At 49.4% G+C, this 12,572-nt stretch overlaps 1 protein-coding gene across 2 annotated transcripts; it reads left to right on the top strand.

Annotated features, from left to right (window-relative positions):
* The first annotated feature begins 413 nt into the window (after positions 1–413).
* On the top strand, positions 414–9,649 carry GLUL (glutamate-ammonia ligase). Of its 2 annotated transcripts, none has more exons than XM_073356598.1 (7): positions 414–572; positions 2,691–2,881; positions 4,254–4,415; positions 5,353–5,499; positions 6,025–6,152; positions 6,381–6,580; positions 8,021–9,649. In XM_073356598.1, exons 1-7 carry the CDS (start codon positions 442–444, stop codon positions 8,337–8,339), a joined length of 1,278 nt encoding a protein of 425 aa, XP_073212699.1. In that variant the 5' UTR covers positions 414–441; the 3' UTR covers positions 8,340–9,649. The 2 variants fall into 2 exon arrangements, with proteins under 2 accessions (XP_073212699.1, XP_073212700.1); XM_073356599.1 differs by having other exon boundaries at positions 525–581.
* The last annotated feature ends 2,923 nt before the right edge of the window (positions 9,650–12,572 follow it).

Here is a 12,572-nt window from a genome sequence, read left to right as displayed (position 1 = left end):
CCGCTGACTCTGGGGTGCCTCCTTCGTTTTGAAACCGGGCACAGGGAGGCCCGGCCCACACCGCTCCCGGGATCGCCCCGCGGGGCTCCAGCAGGCGCTGCCGGGGGAGCAGGCTCCGGCAGAGGGGCCAAGGCTTGCACAAAGGAGCCAGTGTGCGGCTGCAGGAGCAGGCGGCTCATTCTCCGCCCGCTGCCGCCCTGAGCTTGTTTTCCTCTCCCCGCTGGAGAAGGCGGAGTCCCCAGCCCCGCAGGAGCTCGCTCTTGTTTTCCTCTCTGCCGGCCCGGCCCGGCCCGGCCCGCCTCTCTCCCTCCCGCCCCCTTCACCCTGTCTTCGCCGGCCCAATGGCTGGGATCCAGGGGCCGCCCATCAGCTGATCGTGTCGTGCTCATGTCTGGAGGAAGCCAATCGGACAGCCCGGGGGCCGGCACGGGCAGCCGATAAATGGGCCGGCAGGGAGCCGGCGCCGCCAGAGCCGAGCATGGGAGCTCCTCGGGGGAAGTGAGCACTCGCCCGTCTGCCCGCCCGCCCGCCCAGCCAGCCGGCCTCTCCTCCGCATCGCCGTCCCCTGCTCGGTAGGCAAGGTAGCACGGGCGGGGGTGGATGTCGGCCCGCGCTCTCCCATGGATTGGGTTGGGTTTGCGGGGGAGGTGGACTGGGAATGCGCTGTCGCCCCGCGCCTGGGGGGTGCTGTTCGCAGGCAGTGGGGTGGGCTAGGAGGACGCTTTGCTTAATGTGGGGTTTTGCTGCTTTCCCTTAGAGGATGGCCCCGCTCCTCTTAAACCCGTGCACCCGGCGTCTGCCAGGCCGCTCGTACAGCGGCAGAGATATGCCGCAGGGCTGGGTCCCCCACGGGGCTCGGGTCTGCAATGCTGTATTAAAAGGATGGATCTTGTGTTTCATTTTCTGAAATGCCTCTCAGTGTCTGTCCCTATTTCATTGTCTTGCTTCCAGTCAGTCTCCGATTCCTCGAGCAGGGCGATTCCTGCCCTGACGACAAAGGGACGGCTGGGTGTGTGGTACCTGTATTTCTGATGGTGTCTGGGGCAGGTACACCGGCATAGCTCCCCTTTCCAGGCTGCTGTGTTTAGCTGCTTTATGCCCCAGAAGCAGCCACTCCAGGGGGCAGCTCCGATTTAGCTCTGTAAAGGGGAGGAGGAAACTAGGTTGTTCTAGATCTTCTAAGGGGCTTCTCTTTGCTCTGAGCTTCCTGGGGCAGAAGATCTTCTCCCAGTTGCTCTGCACAAGGCTCCTTAGCAGTTTCCTTAAAAAACTGGGAGTGCAGGCTCCGAAAGAAGAACTGGAGAGGAGGGATTTGCGTGAAGAGAGGAAAAAGCCATAGACTAAATTTCTTGCTGACCATAAAGAGAAGCCGTGGGGGGCAGCAGTGGGTCCTTCAGTTGGAAGCTTTTACAGGGCCAAACCTGGACTGCCACGGTAGAGGCATGCAATCAAATGGCCAGTAAATGAAGTGACAGCGAGGGGGAAGGAGAATCCAGAGAGGTTTGTATCTTGGGGGGTGGTCTGTCTTCTGGCCAGTTGTAGGGGACAGGCAGGCTGGTTCTGAGACCCTAGCTGTTTCCAGGCTGGAGTCAAAGCAGTGCTGCTTTTATTGCCAAGAAATAAATAAAGGCAGGGAAGGGGCTGAACAAAATCTTGTCTGTGCCGGTCAGAGGGGTGGCTGCTTCTGAGAGTACCAGAGAGGGCTCGACTTGGTGGCCTGCTGGGAAGGCTGGAATAGCATTGGCGGGGGCCAGCAGGGCTCCATGACCCCCAGCACAGCTGCTGGTGTGACAGAGGCAAATCTGCATTCCTCATATGGGACAAGGGAGTACAGTGTCTTCCGCCAAAGCAGCTACTTTTCAGAGTTAGGGGCTTTTCCCCCGAATATGCAGAGCCAGGGGGCTGTAAAAGATCCCCAGTGACCTCAGCTTGCATCCTCTGAATCTGCTACAGCTCTCCCTGCCTCCAGATGCTCCATGGCTGAGGGGCCTCTTGAGTCTCTGCTGTTCAAAGGTTACTTACTTTGCCTTGGGCTGTAGTTAGGGGCCCCTCATCTTCCTTAGATAACAGTATTGTATATCTTCAGATCACATGGTCTGGAAATGGGCTGTCTCTGGCAAATGGTCCTTACTGGAATGGGAAGGACTGCAGAAGGCCCTGTCTAAGCTAAAGTGGGCAAAACCTCTGTGCAGTGATGGAAAATGTATGTTCTGAAATTGCATTTTGTGAGTGCAGAGTTCACGGTGGAGTCAAGGAGCCCTTCTGAGGGGCTGTTGATCTTTTAATGCTCATAGAGCTAGAGAGGGAAAAGAACAAGTCCATCAGCTGCCAGGGCAGGACCCAACCCCTCAGTAGATGAGTTCTCGGATATCCTGAGATCACAGGAAATCTTTGAAGCCAAATGATTATTGTAGCTGGTCCCAAACCATGTTGTTGAACTGCTGTATTGATCCACTGTCTGTTTCCTGTAGTGTAATCTACTGTATTCAGATTCACAACTGGTGTAATCAGCTATGACACTGTCTGGGATATTCTAGCATAAGTGTCTAGGGGACACTCAGTACACACATCTCTCTCCTGTTGCTGAGCTGTGAAGATCTCCCAGGTGGTCCTTTTCTTGTACATGGGTGTGAGAACCCACTTGGAGCACAGAAATATTCATGGTTGGCTTTTCCCTCCCCTTCTGGCAGGACCCCAGTAACGCACCCCGCAGCCATGGCCACCTCCGCAAGTTCCCACCTGAGCAAAGCTATAAAGCAGATGTACATGAAGCTGCCTCAGGGTGAAAAGGTGCAAGCTATGTACATCTGGATTGATGGGACTGGGGAGCACCTGCGCTGTAAAACCCGGACACTGGACCAAGAGCCCAAGAGCATTGAAGGTAAGAGGGCAGGTGTGTGACTGACGCAAAGCGAATGCTGGGACTACAAGCAGTTGCACCCAGTGGGTTTGCAGCAATATAGGGCTTGGCTTGGGGTCGAGCATCTGACCACAGAGCTGCAAAACACTGCTGTGCAGTTGGAAGGCAAAGCTCCTTTTTGAGTTAGGGTGCCTCTCCCACGTGGGGGAAATCTGGACCAGAGACAGTCAGTGCATTCCACCCCTCGAGTTCTTTGTATTGAGTGCATAGCTCCCATCTCACTCCAGCGTGTGTTTGGGAAAGGGGACAGGCTGAGCAAGATGCACTTCATAATCTCCTGATGCGGAAGGAGATCTGGGAGACCACTCCTTTCCTTGTGGGGCAGAGTGTAAGTAGAGCTGGGAATCGGTGACGTGTCCCCATCTGCTAAAAAGGGGTGTCTGTCTGCAGGGTATTACCAGCCTGCTGGCTCTTTACCTGTAAATCTCCTCTTCTGGCCCTGGGGAGATAATCTATCCAGTGTAATTAAGAGCTTGTGTGTCTCAGAACAAACAGCCCCGACTGACATAATAGCATTTGGATTTCTTCACTTGTTGCCATGGCACTGGCCAGGACAGTTATAAAACCAAAGCACTGTGCATGAGCAATCAGAATTATCTCCCCGCCCACCGAGGAAGTGGCTGGCACAGCTTGTTTGGCACCCACAGCACATGGAAGGGGATAACAATGGGGGCAGAGTTGAAGCAGCTGTGAAGGAATTAAATGTGGTCACCCTGCAAAAGCAGTATTCAATGGTGGGGCCTAAGCCATGCTCAACTGGAGGGGCATAAGTAGTGTGAAAGGGATGTTCACTCCCCACAAAAACTGAAGATATTCCCCCTTCAGGCAGTTCTAGGCCTTGTGCATTCTCCCAAGGTTCCCTTCACCAGCTCTGTGCAGTTGCATCAATGTGGAGGAGCATGTTTCAGGGCCGTCCAGGACTCTGGAGACAACTGAGGACACCGGATTCCCTCTTTCTCATTGCTTTTGTCTTATAGCATCTCCCTGACTTCCTTTGTTTTGGCTAGGGAAACCCATCTGGGTCTTCATCTTACCATAGCGTGTTGGGTACAAGATAGGAAGTGTTCGTCAAGGACGTCTGCAGTGCAATTAGCTGAATTGGACTTTGCTGATGTCCCAGCTTTTTGTTTTTCCACAGGGTGTCAAAGAGCAATTTCCTCACCCATCTTTCAGTGGGAGCAAAATCAGCAAAAAGTACAGTGTGTGTGCACCAGTGTCCTTTAACGAGCAATCTTTTTTTGCACAATGGTTGTGCTGAATCTGCTGGTGAACTCCTCTCGGTTTTGGAAAGCTGTTAACATAAAGGGGTGAATTTTTTTTTCTCCTGCTCTAGATCTGCCTGAGTGGAACTTTGATGGCTCGAGCACCTTCCAGTCTGAGGGTTCAAACAGTGACATGTACCTTCTCCCTGCTGCCATGTTCCGGGACCCTTTCCGCAAGGACCCCAACAAGCTGGTTCTTTGTGAGGTCTTAAAATACAACCGCAAGTCAGCAGGTGTGGTGCAGTGCCTCCCCCAAGAGTGGCTGCAATAGTTCTGGGAGGGGTGAGAAGGTCTGCTGCCTCTTGGAGTAGAGGAGGGTGGAGGGCTAACTGTAAAAAAAGTAGTTAATGGAAGACTTTACCAAGCACCATTAAGGCATTAACACTGTACAAGACCTACAAATAATCCTGCCATGAAGAGCTTAAATATAAAGAAAACAAGATGCAGTAGGCAATACCAAGGGAGAAACTTAGATGTTTACTGTTCTGGTCTAGCCCCTCTTGTCACTGGCAACACATAGATGGGAGTATGACATGGGTCAGTGCTTGGAAATACTGAAGGACTCTTCAAGAGGAACTCCAATGCTGGGAGAGATCTGGGGACTGGGAAATCATTTCATGGGGCAGCATGGAAGGGAGTGGGGAAAGAAGTGAATTGAGTGGTATCACTGATTGGAGCGGATAATGTGAACCTGAGGGAACAAAAACCTCTGACGTGTGAGATGCAGGCCTGGTCATGGATGAGTAGCTTCTGGGCACATGATTGCCAGCATATGGTTCAGGAGACTAAGAACATTTTGGAACAGTACAAGGAAGTCCATAAGATGGCACCACCAACCAATAGGAGCACCCAATATTTAAGGCCAGCGGTCCTACCTACCACTTAGATTTTACATTGGCTAATGATGGTGGGGACAGAGCAGTCTCTTTGGGTCTGAATTTCTGGGCTTCCCTAGAGGTATGGGTGGGGAAATGATTTCCCCCAGACAGCCTGTATGGTAGTGGCTTTGTCCGGAATACATTGGCAAGTCATAGCTTCCATAGTGGGATAAGGATCTGGGCTGTTCCACCAGAGCAGCTCACCAGACTTTTTTTTTTTTAAAACCAGTGGGATGCCCAGTGGCGAGAACATTGCTGAGCTAATAAGCTTTGTGCTTCTCTCTCATTCTAGAGACAAACCTAAGGCACACCTGTAAACGGATTATGGATATGGTGTCTAACCAGATCCCCTGGTTTGGAATGGAGCAGGAATACACTCTTCTTGGGACAGATGGACATCCATTTGGCTGGCCTTCCAATGGCTTCCCTGGGCCCCAGGGTAAGCTTTCAAGAGCTAATGTCTGAACTAGTAATGAGAGCTCTCATGAATATTTAACCCCAAATCATAAAGTTATAGATCAGTAATGAATGGGATTAAGTGGAAATGTTTAAAGTGAGACGAAAGATTCAAGGAGTTGCTAAAACTGGATCACCAAAAGCTATGCTGACAATGACCAAAACTAAGCAACAAAAGTAATCTTTTTAGAGACTGTATGGTAATCTTATGACATATAGACCAGATTCATATCCAGTGTTAGTTCCATTAGTCTGCAATTCATTTAAATATGACCAGTTGGGCAGGGTTTTCAGAAGCAGGAGCCCAAAACCTACCGACTCTGAATGGAGTCACACTCTGAAGGCATTTTGTTCTTCCGCTACCCCAAACAAAAGTGGTATAGAGACTTTCTTGTGACCTGTGCCTTCTGACAATCCTTTCCTAACTATACTCTGTGCTCTTCAAATAGCTTGTGATTGAGTTCACTGAAGACTATGTTCACCTTTCTTGTGCTCTCTGCCACTGCAGGTCCATATTACTGCGGCGTAGGAGCAGACAAAGCCTATGGCAGAGACATTGTGGAAGCGCATTATCGTGCATGTCTCTATGCTGGTGTTAAAATTGGAGGAACAAATGCAGAAGTGATGCCCGCACAGGTAACTCTTTTGGTTTTACCAGCCATTGCAGTCAGCTGGCCCCGGCCAACAATGCAATGCAGAAGCTCATGATGCTAAATCCTGCTGCTACAGTCAGTATGTACCCTGGGGCTTTGCAAACGTTGAGTGTGCAGGAGGGTGCAGAGGGAGTGAATGGCACCTTGCAGCAAATGGTTCCTCACCAAACTGAGCCAATGATTTCTGTGTTTTTTTTTCTCTGCTCTCTAGTGGGAATTCCAGGTGGGCCCATGTGAAGGGATTGAGATGGGGGATCACCTCTGGATTGCACGCTTCATCCTACATCGGGTGTGTGAAGACTTTGGGGTAATCGTGTCCTTCGATCCCAAACCCATCTCTGGGAATTGGAATGGAGCCGGTTGCCACACCAACTTCAGCACCAAATCCATGAGGGAGGAAGGAGGCCTCAAGTAAGTTTCTCTGCAGCTGGGCTAGTTGCATTTAGGGGAGAGGGATAGCTCAGTGGTTTGAGCATTGACCTGTTAAACCCAGGGTTGTGAGTTCAATCCTTGAGGGGGCCATTTAGGGATCGGGGGCAAAAATTGGGGATCGGTCCTGCGTTGAGCAAGAGGGTTGGACTAGATGACCTCCTGAGGTCCCTTCCAGCCCTGATATTCTAGGATTCTATGCTCCGTCTGGCAAGCTCATCGAGGGAAAGTGGGCTTTACCAACAGCAGCAAGATTTCTACAGAGCTGAGACTGCACTTGAGGCACTAGTTGGCTTCCAGAGGAATAGCAACATCTCTTGCTCCATGCAAGAGATTTTTGGCTTGAATACCCCAGAGATTATAGATTTTTTTTTACAGGTACTGAACTCCCTTCCCACTGTAGCTGTTGCACTCAGAGGTTGTCTGCACTGAAGACTTGAGGAAATTCCCCCCAGTAGTGGTCTAACACTGGTACAGTTCCATCAACCCTAGCAATGGTGGAAGTGCTAATAAACAAGGGGCAGCCATTCTTACCACTGTCTAGCACTGGATTACTCACCTCTGTAAAAAGGCCTGTATTCCGTCTATAGTAAGCATTTCTGGTGCTAGTCCAAAGGAGGGAGAATTTCTGCCTCACTGTAAACAAGGCCGAATATTGAAAGTAGATTCTGATTGGACTATTCTTAGACCACTGGCTTACAGATTCCACTGTACTTGAGTCTGGGACTTTCAGGGACCAGATTGTACTCTTCAAGTACAATGGAATTCTGTTAAGGATCAATTTGGGCATTTCTCTGCCCACTCCTCTCCCATAACTTCAGTTGGTGCATTCAGATTATCACAACACCTGCAGAACTCATAAGTTCCTGAAATAATAAAACGTGTCAAAGCACAACCTCTCTCTTCCCAAGAATAAAGGAAGCTGTACCAGGCATATTTAATGGAAATGCAACTCAGCCAAATTATTGGTTCTAACTGGCACCCCCACAAGCTGTAATGTTCTTTGACTTCAGTCAGTGAGTCTTGCCTGCCTTTGGGATCTCCTCTCACCCCCCCCCCCCCCAAAAAAAAATTCTGAGAGCCTCACTGGCCAGAATAGGCAAGGAGGGGGCAAAACCCAACTCCACATGCAGGGGAACTGGCTGTAGGGAAGTAAGATTTGAACCATGTAACGAAGTGATACTTTAGGAACCTGAATCCACTGTAGCTCACTAGCAATGAGAGGAAGGGGCCCATGGCTGGTACTAGCGTGAATGGGAATGCTTGCAGATAAGGGACTGAAACATGAGGTTTGTGTGGTTTTGGGTGGGTCGTGGGAGAAGGCAGGAACTCTCCCACTTGGCTAATGTTATCCATGGCTAAGTGAAGAGCAGCACAGCCCGTGTTCTTGCCAAAGGCTCACAACCTCCCACCTGTCTCCAGGCATATAGAAGAGGCCATTGAGAAGCTCGGCAAGCGGCACCAGTACCACATCCGTGCTTACGACCCAAAAGGGGGGCTGGACAACGCCAGGCGCCTGACTGGCTTCCACGAGACATCCAGCATCCATGAATTCTCTGCTGGCGTGGCCAACCGTGGGGCCAGTATACGTATCCCCAGAAACGTGGGCCAAGAAAAGAGAGGCTACTTCGAGGACCGCCGTCCCTCAGCCAACTGCGACCCTTATGCTGTGACAGAGGCACTAATCCGTACGTGTCTTCTCAGCGAGACCGGGGATGAGCCCTTTGAGTACAAGAACTAAGTGAACTGCCCCCTGACAGACACCGCCTACCCACCAAACGTCCCTTCTAGATGTAATTCTGAGGGCACAAGTTACCACTTTCTTTGTGTCCCAGTAACTCGTGTTGTGTTGGGGGGGAGGGAGCATTTAGTTCTTGTCGATGTCTCTTTATTGTTGATGCTTGAGAGGAGGAGTGTGCTTTAGAGAAGAATTTTAACCACTGTTTTGTCTAATTCATCTGTATGTCTGACAGGACCCAGTGGCTTCCATGGACACAGGGTGATAGGCTGAAGGAAGGTGAATGGACAAGAGGCTGTAATAGGTTTTGCCCAAGAGAGTAACTCCCATGATAACATACATAACTAAGCTCTCCATAGACCAATTGCCCTCGGATTAGGGTTATTAGGGGAGAAAGGAGTAAAGCAGCTATGATAGATTCTCACCCCTTTGCACACTTACATGTGGTGGGAAATTTCCTTTCTCTGGCTTTGATAAGACTTTTGGGCGTCTTCTTGCCTTCTACTGTCACAGCTAAATGTGGGAGCTGGTAGCAAAATTCCTCCCTGCTCTGTCATTGGAAGCCACTCTATCTCCTGTGTATAACACAGAGTGAGTAGTATTTTTTTATATTTAAATGTAAAAACAAAAGCTATATATATAAATTTTTTTTAAAAAAAATGACGTTCCAATAACTCAGCCAGCTAGAGCAGGCGGGGTTCCTGAAGGTACTGTTGGAGGTGGAACTCCAGCCTGGGCTAGAGCAGAGGGTAGAATGGGGGGCGGGGTGTCCAGGAGGGGAGGGTTTGAAGTGTGGCTTTGCCATTCCTGGCAGGACATCGTTTCAGCACTTGGAAGCTAGCGGTAACGATCGTAAATTAAACTCCAGCTGATGTGAGCGCGTAGCGTGGCTGAAACACAAGGAGGATGTTCTAAATTATGAGTTGGCTGGTCAACTTAATTGTGTTAGCAATGGGGTCATGAGTGTTTTATTTTCCAGTGGGATTAGCATATCACTAAAGCAGAGCTTTTGATAAAAAGAAACAAGTTTTAGATTTTAATAATGTTTTAGGGTTTCTAAAGTTGTGCAGTTTACAGAGACCATTAGTGTTAACTGTTGGTATGTCCTGGCACACAAACTGCCTGCCACCTAGCCAGGACTACTCTAAGGAAGGGGCTCTGTTCCCCTGCTGTCCCCAGGCTGCCCCTAAGTTCTCTCAGGGGAATGCCTAGTGGGTTCAAATGTTCCGGGATTTTGGATGGTGCCAATATATGCCGTTGCATTTGGATTTACAAATAGTTTCTTTTATAATAACAAAAAACCTTAATTCTGACTTCCTCTCTGTGGTTTTATTCCTCTGAAATGTCACATCATGGGCTTTTAACTATCTGGAGGGATTTCAGCCTGGATTTATTCTCTCCTGGGATGAGATGGGGAATCCTGGACACATGCTCGTTCTCCAGGCAAAACGCCATAGCTGGCCTGGAGGAACTCCTGGGATTAGGATTGCCAATTTTGGTCAGATGTGTGTTTCATTGCATGACATAATTTTTAATTAAAGATTAACTTTAATCCAAGTAGGGGTGCTATCCCACCCCAGATGAGCTGGGGAACTCAGATGTGGGATTTTCATTTAAAAAGCCTCCCAAAATCTGAAGCCATTCAATTATGTAAGAACACATTTTTACAAAGCCGTTTGGCCAAATTCAGCTCATTATGTCTGCATCTGTGTACCTGAAATGGAGCTGTGACCTGCTATTGTTCACATTAGTTTTCCTCTAATTGTCTGCCCCTGAAAGAATCCACCAAATCAAACCCCCTTCTCAGAAGAGGTTAATGCAGGAACCTGGGACTAGTAGCAATGCCTTGCCTCAAAGTTATCCAAACAGAAGGCCAGTTGGTGCTGACTACCTGCAAATCCTGCCTGTTTCACTTGGGATCAGGGTCACTGTGATAAAGAATTGCACATTTCCCAGATTCCTAAGGGGATTTTCAAAAATGCTCCATGTTAGTCTTCCTCTGTTCCCATCTTGGGCATTTTACTGTTGACTTTAGTGGAAGCCACTAAGCCAAGGGTGAGCACTTTTGTGCATCTCACATGTAATCTTTCTAGACAAATATTTATCATTCTTAACTTCCCATGCTACTTGAGATGGGCCTCACTTCCTAAAACCATAGAGTCCATGTATTGAAAGTGACCTCTAGCTTCCCCCTCCAGGAAGACTCCATGCAGCATCCCCTTTCCTAGTTGTGCCAGGTAGCCTCTAGTAGGGATGCTCTCACAGAATTCACATAACGTTACTGGAGAAACCTTGGTGCTCCGTGCATGGGGCAAGTCTGTATCCAGGGTTCTGTGGTAGTCTTGATGCCACCTGGTTCCTAAAAGTGACGTCTAGTAATATAAGAGCAGGCTATCCGGGTCTGACCACCCAGGTCCCTCAATAGATGAGTGGACGGGAAAATAAGTGTTTGCCCCATACAGCTTGGATGGCAGTAAGGACTTTCATAACCACAGCCAGCAAAAAAACCCCAACCCTATTCCTAGAAGGCATGCATGCATGATTCAGATGGGCTGTCACTCTAACCTCTGAGGCATACTAGGCCTGATCATGCTGGCAGCCCTGGGAAGGGGGAAGCTTGGCCATTACAAGCTCCAAGGAACCCTGGTTGGCTGAGGAGAGAAGAGTACAGCTCACATGTTTTTTTCTGGTGTGCTGGAGGTTTGTGAGGCCCTCCACTGTGGACATGGAACTTTCTGCAAGGCTGGGCTTCTCACAGGTGCAGAGGAGAGTTATGTGCCCCAAACCAAGCAAATCTCAAGGGGATTTGGGAATCCAAGACTGACCCAGCTCCTGTGGGAATCCCAACCTGAATCCTCTGATAAAGGTGAAAAAGGTAACTCCTCGGAGTGGAGGGGATTTCTGCTTAAACACCGACTCGCCTGCTTTCCTAAAACAACCCAGCGGCTTCCCACAAACAAAACCACCCTTCATAGCAGCGGCCTTGCTGTGGGTGCACAACTTAAAGATTAAAGTGTAGGTGGCCCTCCTTGGAGGGAAGTGTGGGCTGGCTGCTAGGCTAAGGGAATGGGAGCCAGAAATGTGAGTTCTAGTCCCAGCTGTGCAAAACACTTGCTGTAGGACCTTGGACAAGGTAGTTTAATAGCTCTCCCTCCTTTTCTGTGCGGGTAACGTGGGGAGGCTGCTTACTTAATGAGTGGCCTGTGGCTTAAATCATAAACCAGATCTGTCCTCTGTTAACTATGCTACAGAAGTTCATGTTGTTATTAAAGGCCAGTCTGAATCCTCTCCTGCATGTGATGCTTTGTCTACCCATAGATCACAGTACTTTGTGATAGTTTTGGGCTAGTGTGATATGCTATGGATCACTCCCCTGTTTTGAACATGCAGCTACTTCTGGGAGGGGGAACATGCCAGCAACACAAGTGAAGAATGAATTGTGCAGAGGGGCTTTAAGGTGGCAGAAAGTGATTAACACTCTTGATCAAATTCAAATTTGGGGTAATGTTCCTGCTCTTGTCAGACATGTCACAGGTGTCCTATGACCAACCATGCGTGGTGATGATCTCAGCCTTACCCCTGTGACCGGGAGCACCAGCACCATTCTTTATGTGCTTCCTCCCTCCATCTTGGCTGTTGGCTTAGCACTGCCAAGCATTCTCCCACCCCCACCTGCCCCCATCACTGTCCTGCAGGGCCTGGGATTTCATTGGACATCTCCCCTCCAGCACTGATCCGGCCTCACCCTGGGTAAGCTTGAGATCTGACAAGCTCACTGCCCATTGTGGCACAGATGTAGAGTGCCAAGATTTTCTTTTTCTCCATATTGACATCCCACTTTTATTTCTTATGGAGTCTTTCCCATCACCTCTTATCCTTAAAATAGCCCATGGCTGAACATTCCCCCCAAATCTTCCATGAGGACTCATCCTGTCCCCCGGGAAAGCTAGCAGCCGAATAACATCCTTCCCAGAGTAAGCACTCCCAGAGCACCGTGAATTTGCAAACAAAAAGCCACCCCAAAACTCCTGTGTGCACTGTTATCTTTAACAATCACCCATTTGAGGCTCAGCTTGAATCCCTCTCTCTCCCAATTCTTTCCCTGGTTCTTGTAGCAAGTGGGGGCAACATGCTCACCTTTGTTACATGTGGGAGTGAGGAAAATAGGAGAAAAAGCCCCTGAATTTGTGGCTTTCAATAGCAGAATTACTGTCCACGGACATTCCCAAATGTGGC

Source organism: Lepidochelys kempii, chromosome 8 (assembly GCF_965140265.1).
Source record: "Lepidochelys kempii isolate rLepKem1 chromosome 8, rLepKem1.hap2, whole genome shotgun sequence".
In the NCBI taxonomy this organism is placed as follows: Eukaryota; Metazoa; Chordata; order Testudines; family Cheloniidae; genus Lepidochelys; species Lepidochelys kempii.
Note: the sequence above shows the minus strand (reverse complement) of the source record. Positions and strands in the feature narration are given on the sequence as shown.